At 34.0% G+C, this 27,646-nt stretch overlaps 1 protein-coding gene across 13 annotated transcripts in view; it reads left to right on the top strand.

The window, feature by feature from the left end:
- Window positions 1–27,646, top strand: part of MIPOL1 (mirror-image polydactyly 1) — a 310,457-nt gene that overhangs the window by 118,484 nt on the left and 164,327 nt on the right. For 12 of the 13 annotated variants that reach the window (XM_058540696.1, XM_058540695.1, XM_058540694.1 and 9 more), the window contains one exon: window positions 21,398–21,505. The exons of the other annotated variant lie outside the window; for it this stretch is intronic. In XM_058540696.1, the coding sequence (XP_058396679.1) occupies window positions 21,398–21,505 (108 nt within the window). The remainder of the gene's footprint in view (window positions 1–21,397; window positions 21,506–27,646) is intronic. 13 annotated transcript variants of the gene reach the window in all.

Raw genomic sequence — 27,646 nt, 5'->3', positions numbered from 1 at the left:
CAGGCATTGAAAGTCCTCCAACTTTGTTCCTTTTTAAGGTTTAGTTATTACAGGTTATTTGCATTTTCCTATAAATATTAAAGTCAGATTTTTAATTTCCATATACAGGCTGGTGGGATGATGATTCGATTGTTTCAAATCTGCAAATCATTGGACTGGAAGGGGATTGACATCTTAACAGTTTTTCATTTTTCAGTCTCTATGGTATTTCTCACCATCTTCTTAGTATTAATAAACGCACCACATGGTTTAAATTATAAGAATCTTAAAACAGTAAAATTCCATTTGCCTTCATCCTTTTGATATATTGACATATATTTTTATTTATTTTGATTCAAATAATAAATTGAACAAATAATAAACTTTCAAAGAAGTTGTGAGAAGTAAAAGTATTCTCTTATGTTTATCCATACATTTATCATTTTAGGTATTCTTTATTTCTTCATGTTGGAATGAATTTTCCTTTTGTTATTTTCCTTAACTTGAATAACATCTTTTAGCTTTGTCTTTCTTCCTTTCTTTCCATCTCTTTTCTCTCTTTTCCTCCCTTCCTCTCTCTCTCTCCCTCCGTCTCTCTCTTTCTTTCTCTTTTCTGATATGCATTTGCTGTTGTTGAGTTCAGTTCTCATGTACCTGAATATATCTTTATTTCACCCTCATTTTTTAAGGCTATAGTCACTAGAAATAGATACATATATATATATAAGGTGGATGTAACAGATGCCCTAGGAGGTCTCCTGTATTCCAGATATATTCCTCCTTACCCTCGTTGTATAGCAGCAACGCAGTTTCCCTTTGGTAGTCAGGATTAGTTATTCCAGCCCGTGCAGTAACTCCTTCCTCACATATTGATTCAGAGGCTTGAGGAGGCCTAAGCAGCCCAGTGGCGGTTTCAACTTTCAGTTTAATGGAATTTTTGTTGTATCTCCAAGTGGAAGTTTTTTTCCCTTTGGAACACCTCTGGATTTGCAGAACCTCAGTTTGCAGAGATGGGAAGCAAAAATTTTGCTAGTGGATCACTAGGGGTAATGGTGAATGAAGCCACTCCCATTTCTAGCCCTCGGTTCCTGGTCACGTGAGTACTGGCTATGGATGAAAAAGCACCACATGCATATCGAGCTCTGATTCAGAGCATATACCTTGTCACAGAGAACCTTCCCTAGCCCCGCAAGGCATTGCCACCTAACTGGCACTGTAACCGAGTCTTCAAAGTCCCTTCCACTGTTTTATCAAGCCTGCTGCATCAGGATGATAGGGAACCTGGTAAGGTCAGTGAATTCTGTGAACATAGGCCCATTGCACACTTCATTTGCTGTGAAATGAGTTATATGATCAGAACAGTGCCATGTGGAATCCACATGGTAGTACATAAGGCATTCTGTAAGTTCATGGATGGTGGTTTTTGCCTAAGCATTGCATTGAGGGAAGGCAAATCCATATCCAGAGATAACGTTTATTCCAGTGAGAACAGTAAAGAACAGTTTTAGAAAGAAGGTAGAAGAATAGAAGTTTGTGATCCAAGAGTAGAGTGAGTGTCAGAGTTAAGGATTAAAGAGAACTAAGAACAGAATACTGGTTATGGCAATCATTTGAAGGTAAATTTTATTAGAATAAATGAGTTAAGAAATTGTGAGGCTAGAGTGTTGTATGAGTGACTCTTGCTTTTGTCTAGAATATTGGCAAGAAATTATCTTTTAAAATGTGGGAAAGTAACCTTGGTTGTCAGATCACAGTGGTGCAGATGAGAAGCAAGTCATCCACATTGGTGCTTCTCAAACTATCTGGGATGAAGGACCAGTTTAAAAAAAAAATCTTTCCAATGTGCCATGGACCACTACTTTTATAACATGTAATAAGAATAAATTACCAAAAAATGAAATAAAATAATATGTAGACATGCAAAATTCAAGCATATATTTTTTGTTGTTGTTATTGGGTTCAATAGCCATAAAATTTCTCTATGAATTTACTATAAAATGTGCAGTTGTTTCCTCTGAATTTAGTACTAACTTCATTCAGTATCGGTCTTGGACCAGTACTAGCCCCTGGACCACACATTCTAAACGGATAACAGAAACTTCAAAAGTGAAAGAGTTGTTTAATGAAGGATTTGTGGGCTGGAAATGACAGTTGGGAACCAGGAAAAATGCAAGTCTGTTTTTCCTGCCTCTGAAGTGGAGGATGCCCTGCTTGAGGGGATTCAGAGAGAAGTGTCACTGGGAGTAAGGTGGTTTTTTACTGAGCTGAAGAAATAGAGAGATACAGCTTAAGAACATATGGAAGAATCTTGGCCATGAAAGAGTACTTCCAAAGGTCACATGACAAAAGTATAAGCAGGGTAGGTAAGAGAAAGAGCTAAGCCAGAAGAAAGTTAGGGTTTAGGTGACCTTAGGGAGTTAGATATAACGTGGAGCATTCTTCACGGAGATTGCTCTTGAGTGAATCACTGCTGAATGGTTTGGATAATGTTCCTGGCCTTGCATATGCAAATTAATAAAACAATGTCAAGAACATTTGAAAAAAATAATAAGTGTAAATGATTAACTTATTGACAAACTAGGAAGTATCCTGAGAACTGTCCCAAGTTTCCAAAGCTTTTATTACAGTGGTCAGTAAATCAGCCCACAAGTATTTACTGATTTCCTGTCGAGAACACTAGTTATCATGTTTGCATATTCAAAGGTAATCAGAGCCTTGTCTCTCAAAAAGAATGACTTTTATATAATATTCAACTTGTTGATACTTCGATTTGTTATAAAATTTTTTAGCTTTTCTCCTGTTGTAGTCTTAGAATTTGGAGTGGCTTCTGTTAGGATTTAACAATGTTTGGGCAACACATTATACAATAAGAAAATTAAGAATAAGCATTTAAGTAATTGACAGCTCTATTGAGATTACAACATTTGTAATAGCAAAGTTTGCAATCCAAGAGGAGGCCTCTGTGATTCCAGGAATACAATAACTGAAAAAGAGATTAATAAACTATTAAACTGGCCATTATGCAGTGAGTACTAATACTATTTCCTGAACTCTGCTTTGTGTTTTACAATAGTATGAGAAGCGTCTCTGACCTTTTGTGCAATAACTGCCAACTTAACATTTAGGATATACTGTTGTTTGTTTATGGATTTTGAGAAAATCCATTGAAGTTTACTTAAGAACCAACTCATTACAATGGTATTATTTACTGAATTTTGTTTTCCTGACCATTATCTAACTACAGGGTTCAGTATTACAAGGTTATAACTGTACAAAAAGGATCAAAATACCACATCCTAGTAGTGGCATTAGCCAGAGAAGTAAAGTCGTCATCTTAGAAATAAATGCCTTGGCAGCACTGAAGAGATTATAGAAAATGAATAAGCTAGATCAGACCTTTTTTATGTGGTAGTTTTATAATTATCTTTATTTTCTTTATTTCAGTTATAAAATATTGTTACACATTTTAATTACTTTCTGGTTATTCATATTAAACTACAGAAATGCAGTACTTTTCTGATATAATTCATATCAAAACAAAAATTCAGAACAGTTCTGGAATTTTTATTAACTGAAGTTGAAGAGGAAGTCTTGTTAATGAATTGTAACTTTTAATTAAACTGCTAGAATTGTAATCTCAAATCTATTTAAGATCTTCGGTGACCATCCTAAACATCTAGAAATTACCAACCAAGTATCCTTGAATTTTATACAAACATATTTCTAATTCAACTTTAATGTATTTATGTATGATTATGAATCCATATAATTAATAATTATTAATATAATTAACAAATCATACTTTAGATATGAGATATAATAGCATTTATGTTTAGATTGCCATTTTCTTGTTAGACCTGAGGGCTATCCCAGAAGATGGAGATCCTGAGAAGCTATGGGCATGGTGGAAGGAGTACCTTTTCCCAGAACAGCAGATAATACTGAAATCAACGGACTATGTGGCTTTTACTTTGGGCCCTCCATTTTTTTGGCAACCTGTTTAGATTACTTCCTCAGATTTATCATCCTACCCTTCCCTTTTTTTTACCCCCAGAATAAGGTGCCATAATACACAGTCAATACAAATACAAAGCCAGAGAATTAGGATGCTAGGGAAGAGAGATCAGAGAGAGGTGGGTTGCACAGACAAGTAATAAGTTAGTTTGGGCTGGCTTTTGTGTTCCAGGAAGTGTTAGTTGTGTTTAAAGGGCTAAAATGGAGCAGACATAAGGGATATATTGAATTTTTAAATCTCTTTTAGTTTCTCATATTATTACCAGCTCAAATGTTAGGAATCATTTCTAAATGTGTTCTATTTAAAATCCGGAAAAGACGATTTTGTAACTCTCCACTTTGTTAGATTCAGTAGCCATATTTGATAGGTTAGTAGTCTCTAGCTATTAGATGCTAAGTAAATAAAGACCATTACTAATTTACTCATAATTTAGTAGTTATTATCATTTATATATTGCTGCAAACCCTGGGAAAAAATTTCACTACTAAGGAAGTATTTAGGAATTTGTGTACATAATTTCATTTCCTGTTAACTATTCTAGATCACCAGCGTTACAGATATTAAGAAAAAGCATATTGAAAGATATAGGAAATTGGGAAGGAAAACGTTTTCATTGAGTGTTCAGTCAGTTTGAAACAAATGAAAACTTATCACACCAGTCAGTTAGTTTCTGTTCTCTAGGAACTTTTTTCTTAATAGGGGAAAATTGTTTTTGGTCCCTTGAAAAACAAGAGAGCCTTCTTGCCATCGCAGAGTAATTATTACTTATCTTATCCCTCAAAAAACAATTATAAAATTGGAAAAACTGTGTGAACAGGCTGCACAGGAATGCACAGAGGTGAGCTCAGTGATTCCCCCTGGCATGATGCTTGGAGGCACTCTTGCTGCCTCAGGAAGGTAGAGCCCAGGCAGAGCAGTGGTCTCACTCCACTAAGAAGGAGAAATTTAAGTCTAGGTATTGGAAGCAGTTGGAATTTGCAGGAGATAGTATTAAATGAGGATACTGTGTGGATATGTTTGGGGGGGATTGTAGGGAGAACACCAGATATCTGTGTGGTAATTTACCTTTAGTCTTTGCCCAAGAGTTATGCTATTCATGCACAGGGTTTGCTTGCAGGTGGTTTAGAAGCACTGCCACAGTGCTGAAAGTTAAATGGAGAAGTTGGAGTTCTGGTCTAACCAGAGTGGAGAGACCTTGCTGAGTACCTTGGGCATTCAGTTGATTCTTCCTTAGGGTGAGGACAAAGTCTTGATGCAGTGCTGTTCAGTAGAACATTCTACAATAGTGGGAATGTTTTCTGCATTTTTCACTGTGGTAGCCATGAACACATGGTTCTTGAGCACTTGAAATGTGACTAATGCAAAAGAATAGTGTTTTAAATTTTATTTAATTTTAATTAATATACAGTTAAATTTTAATAGCCATGTGTGGCCCGTGGCTACCATATCAGCGAGAGCAGCTCTAGACTAAGGGTCAGGCCCTCGGATCAAGTTCAAAACTGGAATACACCTACTCAAATAAATTATAAAACTAAGTCTGATAGGTCCAAAGGAATCCAGCAATAACTTAGCTGTCTGCTAGAGGAAAAGTCCAGACTGTTTAAAGCAAGACAGCATAATCTAGGCTCCTTGCAATGAACCATCCACAATGTGTAGCATATAATTGAAGACACTATAAGCAGGAAAATGTGACCCACAATCCAGAGAAAATGTTGTCAATAGAAACAAATCTGGACATGCCTCAATATGCTAGAAATTGTAGAAATGTACTTTAAAGTGGCCATACTGTTTCTTCAAAGACTTAAAGGAAAGATGATCCTAATGAGTGAACTGATGGGGAAATATCAGCAAGGAAACTAAAACTAGGAAGAACCTAATTGTAAAACTAAAATGGCAGTATCTGAATTGGAAAATTCAAACTGAACAGCAGTTTAGAGACTGTACAATAATAGATTAGTGAACTTGAAGACAGATCAGTAGAAATTAACTTGAAGAAAAGAAAAAAAGTGAAAATAAAAGAACAGAACTTCACTGACCTGTGGGACAATATCAAGCAGTCTAACAAGTGTGCAACTGGAGTACCTGAAGAAGAGAGAAAAAATCAGGCAGAATAAGTATTTGAAAAAATAATGCCTGCGAGTTTTTCCACTTTGGTAAAAACAACCTTATAGATCAAGAAGCTTAACAAACACCAGGAAGAATAAATACAAAGAAAATCTCACCTAAGCTCGTCAGAGTCAAACTGATGAAAGCAAAATATAAAGAGAAAATCTTGAAAGCAGCCAATGGGATGGAGACAGATACATGGAACATTCCTGTGATTGATGGTTGACTTCTCATCAGAAACAATGGAAGTGAGAGACAATGGCCAAAATCTTTGAAGGAGTAAAATGAAAAACAAAAACAAACAACTATCAGTCCCAAATTGTATAATATGGTGAAAAATATCCTTCAAAAATTAAGATGAAGTAAAACTATTTTCAGATGAATGAAAGCTGAGAAAATTGAACTCTAGTAGATGTGTATTACATAAATACAGTGCTGAAGTGAGTTCTTCACACTCGAGGGAAATGACACCAAATAGAAAGTTTAATCTACAGGAATGATTGAAGACCCCAGAAAGCGGAAAATAGTTTGGTAAATGTGAAAGCTATCCTTTTATGTTCTTGTACTTTCTTAGATATACAACAGATTGTTCCAAACATAATAGATGTAAAATATATGACAAGAAAAAGCAGGGTAAATGGAATTTTACTGTTGGTTCTTACATTTTAAATAAAGTGGTGAAACATTATTCTAAGAATACTGTAATAAATTGAGGACATATGATTTAGTTTTGGGGTCAATCACAAGAAAATATAATACACAATCTCATATTTGAAAAAGCAGTATAAGAATTAAAACAGAATATTAGAAGTATATTCAGTTAACCCAAAGAAGGTAGGAAAGGAGGAAAAGAACAACAGCAGCAGATGAAACAAATAACAAGATGGTAGATCTAAACCTAATCATATAATTACATTATAAGAAAATAGTACTCCAATTAAAGGTAAATACGGTGACACATTAAAGGAAATAAAAGGTCAGAACTCAATTTTATACAAACTGTAAGAAACCTACTTGAAACAATAAGATGCAGGTAAGCTGAAAGTAAGGGGAGGGAAAGGTATAATATGTAATCTGTAAGCGTAAGAAAGTTGCTGTGACTTTATTATCATCAAACAAAGTAGGCTTAAAAGCGTAATATTACCAGAGATAAAGGGGGACATTTCATCAATAAGACATAACAATCCTAAATATTTATATACATAATAGCATCTTCAAAATACAGGAAGCAAAAACTGAAGGAAGAAATATACTATTCAGTCAAAGTTGGAGATGTCAACACTGTTCTCTCTGTAATTGGTAGAAGATCTAGACAAAATCATTAACATTGTAGAAGTCTTGACGTTTCATTCACTTTGACCTAACTGAGTAAAACACATGGAGAAGAAGACGCATTCTTCTCAAGTTCACATGGAATAATAAAAAAGACTATATGCTGGACCTTAAAATATATCACAGTAAATTTGAAAAACTTGAACTCATAAGGAGTATATTTTCTGTTTACAAGGGAACTAAATGAGAAATGAACAAGAATAAGATATCCAGAATATCCCTAAATGTTTGGAAATTAAACAGTACCCTCTTAAATAATCCAAGGGTCAATGTAAGTGGAGAAAGGGAAATTAGAAAAATATTACAAATTTAAGATTATGAGATAAAACATATCAAAATTTGTGAGATACAGCTAAAACAGTGCTTCCAGAGAAATTTATATAGTTTTAAATGTTTATATTAGGAAGAAGAAACACCAAAAATCAATGATTTAAGCTTCCCTCTTAAAGGAAAAGATGAGCAAACTAAACAAAATAGAGCAGAAGTAAAAGAAATACAAAACAAAAACAATGGAGAAAAATAAGCCAAAAGTGGGTTCTTTGTGAAGATTTATCAAATTTATAACCCCTAATGAAACTGAACAAGAAAAGAAAACACAAATTACCAATATCAAAAATTAATGAAAGGGTATGAGTACAAAATCTTTAGTCCTTAAAAAGTAACAATAATATGGAAAACTTCCAATGCATTGGATAACTTAGATGAAATGGACAGATTTGTTGAGAAACAATTTACCAAAACTATTTAGATTTTCTATTGTGTAAGTTTTGATAAATTGTGTTTTTAAATATTTGTCCATTTCATCTAGATTGAGACAAAAAAAAATTGACAAACCAGTTTTTAAAATGTTATGGAAGTATAAATGACCTAGGATACTCAAAACAATCTTGTAAAAGAATGAAATTGGAGCACTCATACTCCGTGATTTCCAGACTTACTCTAAAACTATAATAATCAATACTGTGCCTGGTGCATACACAAATCAAGAGAACAGTGTACAGAGCCCAGAAATAGATCTATTCATGTATAGGCGTTTAATTTTTTTTTTACATTTTTAGTAGCTTTATTGAGATTCATATGCTATTTTTTTTTTAATTTTTTGTTTATTGCAGTAACATTGGTTTATAACATTGTAAAAATTTCAGGTGTACATCATTGCACTTCTGTTTCTGCATAGACTGCATCATGTTCACCACCAAAATACTAATTACAACCCATCACCACACACATGTGCCGAATTATCCCTTTCACCCTCCTGCCTCCCCCCTTCCCCTCTGGTAACCACCAATCCACTCTCTGTCCCTATGTGTTTGTTTATTGTTGTTATTATCTACTACTTAATGAAGGAAATCATACGGTATTTGACCTTCTCCCTCTGACTTATTTCACTTTGCATTATACCCTCAATGTCCATCCATGTTGTCACAAATGGCTGGATTTCATCGTTTCTTATGGCTGAGTAGTATTCCATTGTGTATATGTACCACAGCTTCTTTATCCATTCGTCCCTTGATGGGCACTTAGGTTGCTTCCAAGTCTTGGCTATTGTGAATAACGCTGCAATGAACACAGGGGTGCATGTACCTTTGCAAATTGGTGTTTTCAAGTTCTTTGGATAAATACCCAGCAGTGGAATAGCTGGATCATATGGTAATTCTATCCTTGATTTTTTGAGGAATCTCCATACTGTTTTCCATAGTGGCTGCACCAGTTTGCACTCCCACCAGCAGTGTATGAGAGTTCCCTTTTCTCCACATCCTCTCCAACACATATTGTTTCCTGTCTTGTTAATTATAGCCATTCTGACGGGCGTGAGGTGATATCTCATTGTAGTTTTGATTTGCATTTCCCTGATAGTTAGTGATTTTGAACATCTTTTCATGTGCCTGTTGGCCATCTGTATATCTTCTTTGGAGAAATGTCTGTTCAGGTCTTTTGCCCATTTTTTAATTGGGTTGGTAGTTTTTTTGTTGTTGAGATGCATGAGTTCTTTATATATTTTGGAGATTAAGCCCTTATCAGATGTATGGTTTGCAAATATCTTCTCCCAATTGTTAGGTTGTCTTTTCGTTTTGTTGATGGTTTCCTTTGCTGTGCAGAAGCTTTTTAGTTTGATGTAGTCCCATTTGTTTATTTTTTCTATTGTTTCTCTTGCCTGGTCAGATGTGGTGTTTGAAAAGATGTTGCTAAGACCGATGTCGAAGAGCGTACTGCCTATGTTTTCTTCTAGAAGTTTCACAATTTCAGGTCTTACATTCAAGTCTTTAATCCATTTGGAGTTAATTTTTGTGCATGGTGTAAGGTAAGGGTCTACTTTCATTTTTTTGCGTGTGGCTATCCAGTTTTCCCAACACCATTTGTTGAAGAGACAAGGATGCCCACTGTCACCACTCCTATTTAACATAGTATTGGAAGTCCTAGCCAGAGCAATCAGGCAAGAGAAAGAAATAAAAGGGATCCAAATTGGAAAGGAAGAAGTGAAACTGTCACTATTTGCAGATGACATGATTTTATATATAGAAAACCCTAAAGAATCCACCAGAAAACTTTTAGAAGTAATAAACGAATATGGTAAAGTTACAGGATACAAAATCAACATACAAAAATCAGTTGCATTTCTGTACACTGACAATGAAGTAGCAGAAAGAGAAATTAAGAATAGCATCCCATTTACAATTGCAACAAAAAGAATAAAATACCTAGGAATAAACTTAACCAAAGAGGTGAAAGTCTGTACACCGAAAACTATAAAACATTTCTGAAAGAAATTGAGGAAGACACAAAGAAATGGAAAGATATTCCGTGCTCTTGGATTGGAAGAATTAACATAGTTAAGATGTCCATGCTTCCTAAAGCCATCTATAGATTCAATGCAATCCCTATCAAAGTTCCAACAACATTTTTCACAGAAATAGAACAAAGAATCCTAAAATTTATATGGAACAACAAAAGACCCCGAATAGCTAAAGGAATCCTGAGAAAAAAGAACAAAGCTGGAGGTATCACACTCCCTGATTTCAAAATATACTACAAAGCTATAGTAACCAAAACAGCATGGTACTGGCACAAAAACAGACACACAGATCAATGGAATAGAATCGAAAGCCCAGAAATAAACCCACACATCTATGGACAGCTAATCTTCGACAAAGGAGCCAAGAACATACAATGGAGAAAAGAAAGTCTCTTCATATGCTATTCACATATTGTACAATTCAGTATTTTTTAATTGTATTCACAGAGTTGTGCATTCACAAAATTTTAGATTTTTTTTTTTTTCTGATGAGGAAAATTGGCCTTGAGCTAACATCTGTTGCCAATCTTTCTCTTTTTGCTTGAGGCAGATTGGCACAGATGTTAGCTCAGCGACAGTCTTCCTCTATTTTGTATGTGGGTCTCCACCACAGTGTGGCTTGATGAGCGGCGTGTAGATCTGCGCCCAGGATCCAAACCTGCGAACCCTGGGCCGCCAAAGCAGAGCGCGCAAACTTAACCACTCTGCCACCAGGCCGGCCCATGTATTAATACTTTTATTGTTGAATTAATCGTTTTTAAATTGCCAAATAATAATTATATGGATATACCACATTTTGTTTGTTCATTCATCAGTTGATGGACATTTGAGTTGTTTCTACTTTGTGTTTATTATGAATAGTGCTACTGTGAACATTTGTTTACAAGTTTTTATGTGGATGTATATTTTCATTTTTCTTGGGTATATACCTGGGAGTGGAATTTCTGGGTCATGTGGTAACTCTACGTTTAACATTTTGATGAACTACCGTATTTGTCTTTCTGTGACTGGCTTATTTCACTTGGCATAATGTCCTCAATGTTGTAGATTGTGTCAGAATTTCCTTCCTTTTTGAGGCTGGATAATATGCCATTTTGTGTATATACCACCTTGTGTTTTATCTATTCATTCATCAGTGGACACTTGGGTTACCTCTACCTTTCGACTGTTGTGAATAGTGCTGCTGTGAACATGGATGTACAAATATATCTTGAGACCCTGCTTTCAGTTCTTTTGTCTGTATACCCAGAAGTGGAGTTACTGAATCACATGGTAATTCTATGTTTAGTTTTGAGAAACTACCATACTGTTAACCGTAGCATCTGCACCATTTTACATTCCCACCAACAGTGCACAAGACTTCCAGTTTCTTCACATCCTCACCAACGCTTATTTTCTGTTGTTTGTTTGTTTTATAATAGCCATCCTAATTGGTGTGAGGTAGTATCTCATTGTGGCTTTGATTTGCATTTCCATAATTAGTGAGAGTGAACATCTTTTCATATGTTTATTGGCCATTTGTATTCCTTCTTTGGAGAAATGTCTATTTAAGTTCTTTGCCCATTTTTTAATTAGGTTTTTTTTTTTGTTTTTGAGTTGCAGCATTTCTTTACATATTCTAGATATTAGCCCCTTGTAGATACATAATTTACAAGTATTTTCATTCATTCCATGATATCTTTTCAGTCTGTTGATTGTGTTCACATTTTAAAATGTCATCGTCAACTCTTTCTTTGGTTCTAGCTATTTCCATTGCTTTTGCTCTTGTATATGTACACTGTAAGTGTTGTTGATAAACTGAGTTATACTGCCTGAATTTGACTCCTACTTCCTATTAGTTGCATGACTTTGAAGAAGTTATTTATGACTCTCTGCTTCTGCTTCCTTCTCTGTAAGATGGGATAATAATATCTAACTCATAGGGTCCACATGAAGATTTACTGATTTAGTACATGTAAAGTGCTTAGAACAGAGCCTGGCACATACTAATTTCTCACTAAGAGTTGATTGACTATCATTAGTGATATATATGTTAACCTTTATTCTGGAATAGAGACAGAAACCATAGTTTTTCAAATGAATAGCTTTTTATGAATATAGATAACTTAATATCTTAAACAGTATTGCAAAAATATTTTGATAGCATAACATACTAAACAAATACCTGTATACATGTTAATAGCTTTTTAAATAATTGTCATGTTTACTAGTCCTTTTACTTTGTGACTTTAAATGTTTATTTAAATTAATCTTTTTGGAATAATTTAATAGTTTAAAATGAATATAAATTACTGTATTTGTTGTTAAAACCCTAGTTATTTACTTTCATATGGTGTTTTTGAAATGTTTATATGTAATTAAGATATATATGTATAAACATGTGGAAACACATCATTGCCTGGCATATTGCCTAGTGGATGCACAATGAATATTTACTGAATAATTTATATATTATATATAGAGGTATATAAAACAAATATATAATATATATGGAAACCATAAATTATTCTGTAAATATGTATATATATACATACACATATATATACACACACGTATGTCAGCTGCAGCATATGTGGTTTCAGAGACTCATTCACATAATTATTGTTTTTCTTTTTTAATCTTTGGTATTTTTAAGCCTCTGAGTATTATATAAATATTCGTTTAAACCAAGTTGTTGATATTTTGCCAGGGCTTTGAAGAAACAATTTGAAAACTCTTTATTCCAAGTTATTGTAATGTGAGAAAAGCATTCTAGTTATTATTTTTAAATCTAAAATATAGTGATTTTAAGAATTCTTCTAAATGAAGAGGAGTAAAAACTTATTTATATAATCCTAAGGGCTTCCAAACATCTGTAGTTCAAAGTACATAATTCACATTGACACCAAAGTTGAGTTTCTGTTTTGACTGGAAGAGTCTGGTATTATTTTTGTCTGCAAAGGAAAGAGTTGTGTAGCATCCAAGTGGGAAGATGTTTGATGGTAATGCAGTCAGAATGATTTGTGACTGAAAGCAGATTGTACAGGAGAAACAACAGCTGTTAAAAATTTAGATGATATTAGAGAACTTTTTGTTACAAATTTAGTGCATGTTAACCTTTCAGAAAGTAAACATAAAGTAAAACAGAATCATCATAATGTATTGTCTGCTTGATATAATTCTTCAGAATTCATAATAATGAGTAAAAGGAAATTACTGGTGAAAACAGAGTAATTTTTATACAAGTAGTAAATTTATACTAGTAGTAAAATTATACAAGTAGTAATTTATACTACAAGTAGTAAATATGGGCCAAATTAATTTTATAAACATTTGCCATTGATTTTTATGTTTTGTGTGTTTAGTTCACTCACATTGTAGAATTATTTTTGGTTGTTTACAGAGGCAAATTTAGTCCTTTTCTTCTTTTCAGTGGGCTTAGAGAGCGTAGGATCATGAACCCTGTGATATTTTCACCCTGCCACAACTATCCATCTTTTTTATCTATATCCCCCATTCATTTACTTCTTCTTATATTATTTTGAAGGAAATCCCAGACATAATATCCTTTTTATCTGCAACTTTTATTGTTTATCTTTAAAAGATATGGACTCTTGTTTAAAACATAATCGCAGTACCGTTATCACACCAAAACATTAACAATAATTCTTAAATATCATGAAACATCCAATTAGTTCTCAAATCCCAGTGATTTCATAAATATCTTAATTTCCTGTTTGTTTTGAATCTGTATCTAAATAAGAATCACACATTGCAAATGATTGAATTGACTCTTAACACTCTTTTTTTAATTTATAGATTTACCTTCTATCTCTTTTTTCTCTTGGAATTTATTTTTTAAACAAACTGAGTCAGTTTTCTTGTAGAGTTTCCCAGTTTATTCATTGCATCCCTGTAGTGTCATTTAATATGTTCCTCTCTTCTCTTTCCTCCTATAAGCATGGCATTTGATCAGACACTTGATCAGATTTAGATTACTTTTTATTAGCAAGACTACTTTACAGCTGTTTTGTGTGTTGTGTCATTTGGAAACACGTCAGGTTGTGAAAGAACTATGTTGTTAGCAGATCTCAGTGCAAAATCATGGTATTCTAACATTCCCTTTTTCTTTATTAGCTTGACTATTTCTATAGTCGTATTCTTATCTATTGTTTGATTACCTAGTGTTAAAGTTTATACAAGAAAAGATGGATAAATTCTTGGCTTACTACTATTCACCAACAATGACAATTAGTTTTTAAAAATTTTTATTATCATTATAAACTCAATAAACATATTTTATGTGTTTCAATATATTGCAGTTACTATCCTTATTGATGCTCAAGTTATCTTATCTTTAGCTAGTGAGACGCTTTCCAGGCTGGGTCCTGAGTCCTTTTTGAGTCCCTTTTTTAGTTCCTCAGTTTTGATATTTAATACAAAACTTCTGCCAAGAACAGATGTTCCTGGATCATATTGTGCATTTCTTGTCTCAGACCTGGAGTCAGCCATATATCCATGGATTCTTATTTTTAGTAAGAAATGGGACTTGGAACCCACAGACTAGGTGCTAGAGATACTTATTGCTACTGGGTTTCCTATTGTTTCTAGCCTTTTTCGATGGGCAGAACTAGGAAATACACAAACGTACACACATGTTTTTTAATGTATTTTTTAAAGGTAAAACTCTGTATCTTCATACTGATACTTCCAAATCAAATTCTGACCTAAAGACTTTTTACTTATTTTATCTTTCGTCTATATCTTTTGTCTCTTATGGTGAGAATCCTAATTCTCAAGGACACTGTGGCAATATACAAAAAGCATCTACTTAAGTTCAATTTGAGTATTAAAAAGTGTTTTCAGTAAAAAAGATATGAGAAAACTACTAGGTCTTAATTCATGCATTAGAATTTTTGAGAATATTCATATTTGGCAGAATATGAACAGAGAAGATATTGTTATTTTTAATTGTGTCAGTTCAAAATGAAACTGTCTAAAACCATAGAAGAAATTATATATTACTTGATTTAGGGACATACATCTTCTCTAGCATTTGTCTTGTTTGTTTTCATTCATTAAAGTAGAGAACGTCATTAAATACCTGAAAGTGTAGCCCTTTGAGACACCTGCCACTTTGAGTGGTCCCTGGACCTTATCTTCTATCCCTCTTGTACTGCATGACCATGAAAACTGCGCCCAAGTATGCAAGGTGGATAAATGCCCTCAGCACAAAAATAGCTTTATTGTTCTCAGGCTATTCTTATTTCATACAAAAATTAGCCTGGGACTACCATTCTCTCTTCATCTTTTCAGAAAGAATAAAACAAAGAGAAATTCTATGAGGAGTAAACATTAAGAGGAAACCTAAAGAGTTACAAATGTGCTAGTTAACTAGGGATATAAGAGCAGATACAGATCCCAATTGCTAGGAAGTTGAATTGTATTACCCTTACGAGGACTGATGGTAGGACCACCTGAAGTGGGAACTGAGTGGAGACCCTTACACATATATCCAGAACCATAGAAAGACAATCTCTTTAGTGTAATGGAATGTAGAAAAAATAGACAACTCACTGGCTTGGGAAAGTGACAAAGAAGTCTGTTTCTGGTCACGACTGAGCAAAAGAGGAAAAAATTATCCTGAGAAATTGAAGGACTGGATCCACTCCATATGGGAGTATGGACACCACATTACATAACCATCTTGGTGACAACCCACAAACTAAGACATTAACATAAAAGCCTGTCCTAGATGAGTAAATTTTGGGTCACCCAGCAGAAGCAAATGCAAAACCAATCTGACAATTCTTTCACACACAGTTTAATACAAAACTTCTACCAGAAAAGGATTCTCCACTTTTCTACGCACCACATGATAAAACAGTCCACTATGAAGGGTAATTAAAAGAATTAGGCCATCAACAACTTGAGATGAGGAAAACATGAAAAAGTATAAAATATGTGTATTTAAACAGAGAATCATTAAATAGACGTGTAAAGGAGAGCACTATGAAAAAAAGATGGACAGAATTGAAAAAGAATACAAGAAAACATCTACAAATGAAAACTATAGTTATTGAAATTAAAAAGGTAAGTGAACAGAGGAAGATTAGACATAGCTGAAGATAGAATCGAGAGTCACTAATGGTAGATGCTCAGATTCACACACATATAGAGAGATTTAAAATATGAAATACAGATTAAAAGACATGAAAGAAAAAAAGAATAGATCTAGTATATGACTAATATGAGTTTTAAAATAGATGCTAGGTAACATTCCAAGAGATGCTGGCTGTGAATTTTCCAGGTTTGAGAAACACAAATAGTATCTAGAGGATTGAAATAAATCCACCCCGTGTCATTGTAGAATTGTACAACTCCAGAGTTACTACAGAAGATGTAAAAGCAACCATTGAGAAGAGACAGATTAACCTACGCAGGAATGCTTATTAGACTAACAGTGACTTCACATTAGCAACAATAGATGCCAGATTGCAATGGAATAGTATCTTCAAAGTGCTGAGGAAATAACTTTTACCGTAGCAGTTATATCCAGTAAGTGTGAGGCAGGGGCCAGCCCTGTGGCACAGTGGTTAAGTTCGCATGCTGTGCTTCAGAGGCCCAGGGTTCGCAGGTTCAGATCCTGGGGGTGGACCTACACACCGCTTATCAAGCCATGCTGTGGCAGTGTCCCACACACAAAATAGAGGAAGATTGGCACAGATGTTAGCTCAGGGACAATCTTCCTCAAGCAAAAAGAGGAGGATTGGCAACAGATGTTAGCCCAGGGCCAGTCTTCCTCACCAAAAAAAAAACAGCATGATGCAGAATGTCTCACTAAAAGAACTTGTAAAAGCTGTACCTCTGAGAACAGGAACATGAACCTAGAAGGAAAGCTTAGATGGTTTGAGAGGGGATGTCTACCAATTCTTGTAAGAACAGGTAATTTTATATAAACTGTTTCAGAGAATAAAATGACAGAACTCTTTATGAGGCTAATCCAATCTTGCTAACAAAACTGGAAAGGATAGCCCAAGAAAGGAAAAACATAGGTCAGTCTCACTTAGGAACATCCCAGCAATCGGCTATAAAACATTTGTAAACCAAATTCAGGTATCTATTTTTTATACACACACATATACAAATGAATGTAACCAATATAATATATGTAATGATCAATTAGGGCTCATCACAGTAATCAAATAATTATTATGGATTAGAAAATTAAGATAATACAACACATTTGGGAAAAGCATTTAATAAAATTAAACACATTTGTAATTTTACAAGAGGGAAGTGGGACCTTTTAGCAAACTAGGAATAAAAAGTAATGTCCTTAATATGATTAAGGATCTCTACAAAATGCATCTTAATGATTATGTGGTAAAAGCATTCCTTATAAGATCAGGAACAAGAGGACAAGAATGACCACCACTGAAAGGGAATTTATTTTTTTATCTTCTAAAATATATCCAGAGTCTGACTACTGCTCACTAGCTCTGCTGCTACCATCCTAGCCTGAGCCCCCTCATCTCTCTCCTGTACTCTCAATAACCTCCCAGCTAGACTTCCTGCTTCTGCCCTGGTCTCCCTAGAGTCTGTTCTTAACATCGCAAGAGTGTGGAGCTATATTAATGTAAGACAAGTCATGGTACTTCATTGTTCAAAACCCTCCAGCAACTTTCCACGTCACTCAGAGTAAAAGCCATAGTCTTTGTAAGGACCTCAAGGCTCTCCTCACCTCCTCTCCCAGTATCGCCCCCTTGCTTCCTTCATTCCTGTTGCACTGTTCTTCCTATGATTACTCAGACAAGCTTCCACTTCCCGCCTTTGCACTTGTTCCTTCTGCTTGAACCACTCCTTCCAAGATCTGAAGATTTACTGATTTGTCTTCTTAGGGTCTTTATTCAAGTATCTTTTTCTCAGTTATGTTTTTCCTATTCAAATTGCAAAAAATTTCTTTACCTACTCTTTTGGCACTCCCTATATTTCTAATCTGTTTTTCTCCATGACATTTTCACCTTCTATCATACTGTGTATTTCATTTACGTGTCTTATCTGTTTTCCTAACTAGAATGTGAGTTCCATGGGGGCAAGGATTTTTATATACTTTGTTAAATACTGTATCCCCCACCATCTGTAACTGTGCCTGGCACAGGATAAGTGCTTAATAAATACAGTCATGCTTCGCTTAACTACAGGGATATGTTCTGAGAAATGTGTCATTAGGTGATTTTGTTGTTGTGTGAAGGTCATAGAGTGTACTTACACAAACCTAGATGGTATAGCCTACTACACACCTAGGCTGTATGCTACTAATCTTATGGGACCACCATCGTATATGTAGTTTGTAGTTTGTTGTTGACCAGAATGTCATGTGGTGTATTACTGTAGTGGTTGAATGAAAATGTACTTCAAAATAGAGATTCATCGAGAGAGGATGGCAATGATGTGTTTGGGGATGGAGAAATGTGTTATAAAGTTCTAATGTTTTATATTTTAAAAATCTGGAAGTATTATAGCGAATTTGTTTTCATTTGGTAAATATTAGTGATGAGTACAACACTTTTTGTTATATTATTTGGTCTCTTTCTGTATATTTTAAATGACAAATTTAAAATTTAAAAATAAATGTGTATAAATTGGTGACAATGTCACAAAAATTTGAGATGTAAACTAAAGGGGAGGATCTTTACCTACTTTATAAACATAAAATCATAAAGTGACGATAATTAACATAGTGTAACACTTGGTAATGAAAAAACAGCTAAATCTTTTTGCTTCAAAATAAATTTCAAAATGAAAGCGTTTAGTAAAAAAAAGAAAGAAACCAGAAGAAATTATACATGAATATGCAGTTTGGGGAGTTAGGCTCTCCAAGTACAACATCAGATGAAGAAACAATGTAGGATTGAATAATCCAAAGAAGTCTTAAATGTAATTAAATGTAAGCCACAAGCATGTATTTGACAAGAGCATTTACATATGTTTTTATTCAGTTCAGAGTTGTTGGCTCACCACAGTTTGACTCCCAGGTCAAGGTTAAACTTAAACCGCATGAAGAAATGAAAATGAATTCAACATTTGTTTCTTGAACAAGAGTGAGTGAATTCTTTTTTGTGCACCATGTAGATAGGAAAGCAGTCTGTATCCTTGGGTCATTTCTAATTGACTGGAGAATACAGAAAGTAGGTGGTCAGACCACTCGTGACTGTGCTTTCTCACTTTCTCTAGAAGGACCCCTGGTGTTTCTACCCTCATTTCTTGTCTCCTGCATTCTTTCTCTGTCTCTTTCAGCTGATAAAATCACGGGCCCACAGCAAGCCCAACTTGGATGTCATCTGCTCCATGAAACGTTTTTTTACCCCCATAGCCAAAATTATCTGCCCCACCTTTGTGACCTCATAGGTCATATTTAGTCATTCCATTTTAATACTTAATATGTAATAATTTTGTATTAGAACTATTGAAAACATAAAGGATAATTCTAGTAGAGAATATTTCTACTAGATTGTGATGCTTACTCCTATGTCTTATTCATCTTCATGCCTCATGGTTCATTTCTCCACTAGACAGGTTTGTATTTTGATTGCATTTGTGACCAAATATTTTAATTGTTTCAGGCTAAAAAGAGATAGGTACAGAGTTTAGTGTGTAAATCATGTGTTCCCTCCAAATAAAGGCTAGATGGTGTCACGTCACAAAGGTTTCACTCATGTAATTTTAAAAAATGGGATAGGTGAGTTAAGTTGTCACACAGCACATGGTGGAATACACATGCAGATGTGAAGGGACCTGCCACTGCATCCGTCAAGACTATATGGTATGTGCAGAACTTGGCTTCAACAAAACCTTATCTGCTAAATTAAATTAATATTAACTTTAAAAGACTTGATTTTGTGATTATTTTATTTAATTTATAAATGTATTTTGGTTTTATAATTATATATGTATGAGGCATGTATACTAATTTTGTATTTGTATATAGTATACATAATATAACGTAAAATATAATTTAAGTCAATATCAGGAGTCTGGTAAGACTTTTTCATTTTGGATTTGTGTATTACTCAAGGTTGAGAAATACTGATATAGACTGCAGAATATTATAATGGTCAGAGGCAGAAGACATCAATGTTAAGTAGCAAGAAACGCCAGTTTGGATTATGACTGCATCTTGATTGTATTGTAATAATGATTTTTAATTCATTATGACAACTAGCCATTTGTCAAATAATCTAGAAGTAACTTTGTCCAGATCTTGAATCAATATGTGTACTTACTTATTGGTTGTTTCTTAAAAATCTAAATTTAAAAACAGATAAATTGAGTGATTTTTAACTTTTTCCTGAAAGATACATTTACTACTTTATTCCTTTGCAAATCCCCCATGTATTTACATGTGGTCCTGATTTGTAGCATATCAGCTTATATCCTGTACAGTTATTGTGTAAATTTATATATATATTTATATTAAGATCTTGTATTCAAATGACATGAAATTTCAATGATTCTTTGAATATAGATGCTTCTTTTAGCCCATTTATGTTTTTATTAAGTTCTTTTTTAATTATATTCTCATATATTGCCAGTAGGTCAAAATGTCATTTCACGTTTGTTATCACTTGTTTTACTTAAAAAGTAAGGTTTAATCAAAATAGAAATTTAAAACACTTGTTTCCTTAATTGTTTCCAAGTCCGATAGCCCTCTATGGCTGTTACTTTTTTCCCTACACAACTGTTTCTTTAGATATTTCTAAAAGTCTCTTAATATATATATTTTATGATGATTTGTTAAAAACTAATAAGCATTTATCACAGAAAATCATATTGTAGTTTATTTAGAACTGATTGTGATGTTTAGAAGCCTGCTTTTATTCAGCCAGCAGATATATAATGGGTAATGAAGAAAACAATTCTAAACCTATTTTGATCTTAATTTTATAAAAAATAAGGATTTTTCTAATTTATATGGTAATAAATAAAATTCACACTGAAAGTTGCAATTGAATTGCCAGAGTACTAGATTATTTTGTTCATATTCAACATTACTTTTAACTTACTATTCTTGTTGCAAAAGATACCTTGTCTTTTAGAGAATACAATGGTATTATTTACATTAATTTATGTGGCTTGGTGAAAAAAATGCTATAACTCCTTTACTTAATGGGATTCTTCCCCTGTGGCAGTGCAAACGGCTGGAGCAGGAGCTTCATCATCTGAAAGAGCAGAACCAGACTTCAGCAAACAACACGAGACATCTGACTGCTGAAAACAATCAGGAACGTGCTCTGAAGGTAAATCTCCGTTCCTTCTCGCAGGCAAATTAAGGTTGTAAGCCCTTGGTGCCAGCTTTCTGTGCTGCGTATATCAGTTGTGTACATTTCAGCAGAAGTGAGCTGTGGTGTTTGCCAACAACCCCTTCTTTAAACACAGATACAGCACCCTTCTGTTATGGTATTAGTTTATTTCGTGTATGTGTACATGAAAACAACATATTTTCTGAATTTTGAGTGGTGGTCTATTAATAACTTTTGGTTCATGTTCATTCTTTTTCTGAATTTTATAATATATTGTTACCTTTTGTAGTTAATAAAAAGTGGCCACACTTAAAGAAAGAAATTTAAATCATGAGCCTTTTCTTCACATCAATATTTATTACAACAATGTTTTCAATAAGTTGTAATATTAGTAACCCACAGAACTGACCCTCCTTGAAGAGTATGTGAATATGTTTGGGAATTGAAAGATTACTTAAATGTTACTTATGACAAAAAGAAAAAGAAAATATATTCTGCTAGAACTTGAAACAAGTGAAGTGTATACTTCATGACAAGCAGTTCTGTTTCGTTGTAATATAAATCCAGTAATCATGAAAAAGGACATTATTTCAATTCTACTAATTATATTTTTTTCTTAAGATACTTTCCGTTCTCCTTTATTGTCTTTGCCCCAGTTCCTAGCACAGTGTCTGTGGCAAATAGTGGTCCCTGCCCTCAAGGTGCTTCCATTCTCATTAAGGGTTAAAAATAAAACATATCCGTGGGAAACAGAAAAGATACGTCATTGTTGTTATTGTGCAGTAAAAAAAAAAAAAAAAAGATGTGCTCTCAGGAGGATTGTATTGTACTTTGTTGTCTGAAATTCATTTCTTGCTGCAGATTACAAAAGAGTATCACGTCATTAGCAGTGTGACTCACTAAGCCAGAATCATCTACCAGTATTGAGAAAAATGGTGACATTTTAATGTGGAAAATATTTTTAATCTGTTCATAAAGTGTGAGGTTTGGTTGAAGTCAGATTTTTCTAAAAAATGGTGTTTCATTTTGAAATTCTCTGTGAGTGCTGGGTGTACTTTGTTATTATTGTTTAATGCACTTTCCCTTCTTTTCTCTTGAATTTATGAATAGACCAGAACAATAAATGGAAAAGAAAGGAATTATTGATTGCTGTGATTATTTTTTAATTACCCCAAGGAATTTACTATTGAAAGAATAAAATTAAGTATAATAATTTTTTTAAATATATACTTGCAAATCAAAAGTAACATTTTATAGCTCAGGGCTGGTCCTCCTCACAAAAAAAAAAAAAAAAGTAACATTTTGAAAGCAGCTTCCTTTATGGGTGTTAATTTATTAGCATTAGGGGACAGATTTCATGTGCTCTGTGTGATATGGCTGTTTCCAATTAAAATAGAACCTAAAATAAAAATTCTACTTTGTCAGTACTAGTACTTAATAAGTACATAATGATTGTATAGTTTTGATTCTGGCATTTTGGGTTGTGTATTTATGTTAAATTGAATTAAATGGCAGCTGGTATTTATAGAGAGAAATAGATGCCCATTTCTAAGAGGTTATTAAAATTAGAAGACAAATTGTAGACCAAAAGAAACCTGGAAGTCTAAAACAAAACAAAACAAAAACCAAACCCTCATAAAATAGAAATTTCTGTGAACTGCAGACTATATAATTTAAAGTAATATACAAACAAAGCTGCATTTTTACTTCTGACAAATATACTACGTTAAAATCATTTCTAGTTGCTCATCTTTTTGTGCAGAAGTCTCAGATTTTCCTCTTGTCTTTTAATCCTTCAAAACTTCATCCATTAACTCAGGCAACTTAGACTTTTTGTACAGTAAGGACGGAAGAATTAATTTTTAAAAATGCTCCTAACAATTCAGTCTTTTTAAAGGCCCAGTGTTCATTTTAGCTCTGTTTAAAATGTCTGCCCTGTATAACACTGACTTTGAATCATTTTTTAGTTATTTTATGCCAGAATTCCTCATGAGAAAACTTAAATTTATTATGAAAATTAGATCATTTTTAATATACGTGCTGTATTCTGAATTATTTTCTGAAAATTCTTCTTACCTTCCAGGGTCTTTGTTCTTTATTTGGTGCTTTGATTATTGTACTCTGTATCGTCAAGTTGCCATATAGGTTGTGAATAATTATAAGTTTATTACCAAGCTATCTGGTGAATTAACTGCCCCCTTTCTAAGCAATATGCTTATCTTTTACAATCCATTTACAAATATCATTTTTTTGTTAACTGATTTAATATTTAGTTAGTGTCTAAATGAGCTTTAGGAAGAATTTTTAAGAGTCACTGTAGGAGCTTTCAGAGTGCCAATAATATTTCTAGTATTTTTTCATAAATAGTACTTAAGGTAAACGTAAATAGACTGAGAGCTAAAAACTGATGTTTTATTTCATAGTATTACGCTGAAATTCCTAAAGGAAACAGTCCTAGAGATATGTTTGGAAAAAATCTAAGTTAATGGTCATACGTTACATAGAACTTTTCAAAGTGATGATTATGGCAAATACACAATTATCATACAAGGAGATACTTTTTAATAATCTAGTGCTATTCGAATAATAATGCCTTTGTTTATTCTAATAACCAGAAAATTTTCTAAATTATTTTGTGGTAAAGCATAAAATTAGACTTTTGTAAGAAAAATCAGATCATTTATTATTTTTGAAGTAGCATGGAGTTATAGTAACTAAATTTGCTAGCATGACACTATTTCTCTAATTTTATAACATTTGCAGTTTTCTCTAATAATGGGTAAAACATGGGTACATATAGGGTGAGAGGCTGAATTTATGCTGATACTAATCTATACCGTGGGAGTTACATAAAAAAAGACAGCTTATTTTCTCACTTAAAATTAATTTTATCCACTTATGTTAAGAAATTGGTTTCTTGAAGAACATAATTTTGGACATTTAATGATTTTAAAATAAATTTAGATTAGCCATAAATATGCAGACATCAGACTTCATAAGAAATTTCATATATACTGTCTTTCTTCCCTCTTTCGTTTTATTTACCTTCTTGATCACACATCTTAACCTCCTCCAGTTGGAGTACTCCACTGTAACTCCATTGAAAGACATTCTTTCTTAGATTATAAGCAACCTCTGATGGTTAAGCCTGTGAAACTTATCATCTTTTATCCTACTCAATATTCCAATCAACCTAACTAGAACACATTTCAATCTTGTTGGTCCCTCCTCTCTTGAAATACTTTCCGTAGTTCTCTGTTGCTATATCCTCATCATTTTTCTTTTCTTTGGTTGCTCTTCTTTGGTTGGTGCCTCTTTTTCTACCTATTCCAAAAGCATAAATGTTCTCTTGGGTTATGTGATTAGTTTCTTATTCTTCTTTCTACAGAGAACCCAAATTTTACTTTTTTAGAGCAGTTGTAGTTTCACAGCAAAATTGAGCAGAAAGTAGAGTTCCCACATACCCTCTGCCCCTACACATGTTCAAGCCCCCAGCATCCAGCACAAGAGTGGTACATTTGTTACAGTCCATGAACCTACATTGGTATAACTCAAAGTCCATAGTTTACATTAGGGTTCACTCTTAGTGTTGTACATTCTCTGGGTTTTGATAAATGTAAATGACATGTATCTACCATTGTAGTATCTTATAGAAGAGCTTCACTCTAAAATTCCTCTGTGTTCCACCTATTTATCCCTCCCTCCCCCAACACTTGCCAACCATTAACCTTTTTACTGTGTCCATAGTTTTGCCTTTTCTAGACGGTCTTGTAGTTGGGATCATACAGTAGGTAGCCTTTTCAGATTGGTTTCTTTCACTTAGTAATATGCATTTAAATTTCCTCCATATCTTTTGATGGCTTTATAGCTCATTTCTTTTTAGTGTTGAAGAATATTCCATTGTCCAAATGTACCACGGTTTATTTATTCACTCATCTACTGAAGGACATCTTCGTAGCTTCCAAATTTTGGCAGTTATGAGTAAAGCTGCTATAAACATCCATATGCAGGTTTTTTTGTGGATATAAGTTTTTCAACTTATTTGGGTAAATACCAAGGACTGTTATTGTGGGATCATATCGTAACAGTATGTTTAGTTTTATAAGAAACAGTTAAACTGTCCTCCAAAGTGGCTGTACCATTTTGCATTCCCTCTAATAATGAATGAGAGTTTCTGTTGCTCCACATCCTTGCCAGTGTTTGGTGTTTCATTTATTGTAGGCTTGTCTCTTCTCATTTCATCCATTCCTGTGACATCACCTATCATTTATGTCCTAATGAGTGCCTTCTCTGCCCTTCCACTTTGATAGCTAATGTCTCCTTAACCTCAGCAAGCCTGAAGCCAGATCCCTAATTTGACTCCCTCAGCCCTCTCTTCTCCTTGGGAAGAGGTCAGGACCTGAGTCAAACACCATTGACAGTATAACTTAACATTTATTCTCAGTCCTGTTCTCCTTTGTTTGCCTTTACTATAGAAGCTGGAAAAGTTACACTTTCTCAGCCTTTCTTTTTGCCAATGAGACATAAGAGGAAGTAGTAGGAGTGGGAGAAGAAGCCGGAGTGTCTCTGAAAAGATTTTGTTTCCCTGACAAAGGACAGATGCAGCAGGCAGCATTCCTTCCCTTCTTATTACCTTGAAGACTTACTTGCTGCCTAGAACTGCAGCAGCCATTTTATAGCCATGAAGAAAACGCCAGGAGAAGCTGACCTGTAGCATCGTTGAGCCCCTTAGCCAGTGAGCCACTTTGAGAACATTAGGCATCTAAACCCTGACTTCTTTTTCTGGTGACAGAAATAATGCCCTATATTTTAAATCACTCTTAATAGTTTTCTGTTATTCACTTCCAAATTGATCAGTTAACATCTGTTAATTAATGGTACTACCATACTCCTAGACATGTAGGCTAACATAATTGACATTATCCTCATATCCTTTCAAGTTCTCACCCACCACAGAGCAATTCAGCATCCAGTCTTGTCAATTTTGCAACAGTGATTCCTTTCCTATTTTTCTCTCATTTTTATTACCCTATGTCAAGTTCGTGATCTAGGCAATAATAGTATCCTCCTAACTAGCTTTTCTGTCCTGTTTCTCACCTCTCTAATCAGTTGTCACACTTCCATTAGCAATCATTCTAAAAAATGGTGACGCTTTACTCAAAAACCTTCACTAAGTCTTGCATTTTCAACAGTGTAAGGAAATGGAGATATCCCAAATAACACTCCTGGTATAAATAATGAGAAAAGATGGCTAAAATTTATACTGTAAGAATATTGTACAACAGCATCACTGACAAAGAGGAAAGATGAGGAATCTGCAAAGGCCTAAAACAAAGTGGAAATGGAAAAAAAAAAAAAACCATGGGAAATAAATGATTGCCTGAAGCTGTCTTTTTCACTCTGGTGCATTTGTCAAACCGTGGTGAATTTAAGCTTCCATTTTAATCGCTACAAGGGCAAGACAGATAGGCGATAGAGCCCAGAGCCTGTTTAAACCAGAGAGTGTGATGGGAGATCCTCTCCTGAAGCTGGTGTTCAGGATGGCCACACCAGTCATGTTTAGGTGAACAAGAATCAAGCTCTTCGTACAAAATATGAAGCAAGGGAACTTCAACTTCTTGACTATGAAGGGGGATAAAATCTCTCAGAATTCATCATCCACAGCCAGCGTTCAGGCAGGTTTAGAACCACACAGGTTGCCTGAATTCTTGCTGTCTGTGTGGTTCTAAAAGCTGAGCATCTAATTTGAGGTAAGAGGGGCCCATAGACAACAGACCAAAGCAACTTCCCTTCATATTAGGCCTCTGATAATTCCTACAGATAAAGGTTCAAAGGCCCTGAGCTATCAAAAAACACATAAGAGAGAAAAGCTCTTCTCGTGAAAGTCAGTAAAAACATAAGCAGCAGAATCATAACAAATAGATCAGATATTCTAATTATCAGTTACAGAATATAAGATGAGTGTTTAAGAAATATCTTAAACAGATACGGAAAATAAGAGCAAGGAAAACAACTAAAAATGATCAAGTAGATTTGGAAAAAAACTAGATTGAATTTACAGAAATGAAAAAAAAAGAATTAAAATTAAACAGGAAATAGGTTGAATAGCAGATTGCACACAGTTTAGGAAACTTAGTG

The sequence above is a fragment of the Diceros bicornis genome, chromosome 5, assembly GCF_020826845.1.
Source record: "Diceros bicornis minor isolate mBicDic1 chromosome 5, mDicBic1.mat.cur, whole genome shotgun sequence".
Taxonomy (NCBI): domain Eukaryota; kingdom Metazoa; phylum Chordata; class Mammalia; order Perissodactyla; family Rhinocerotidae; genus Diceros; species Diceros bicornis.
This window is presented reverse-complemented; position numbering and strand designations above follow the sequence as displayed.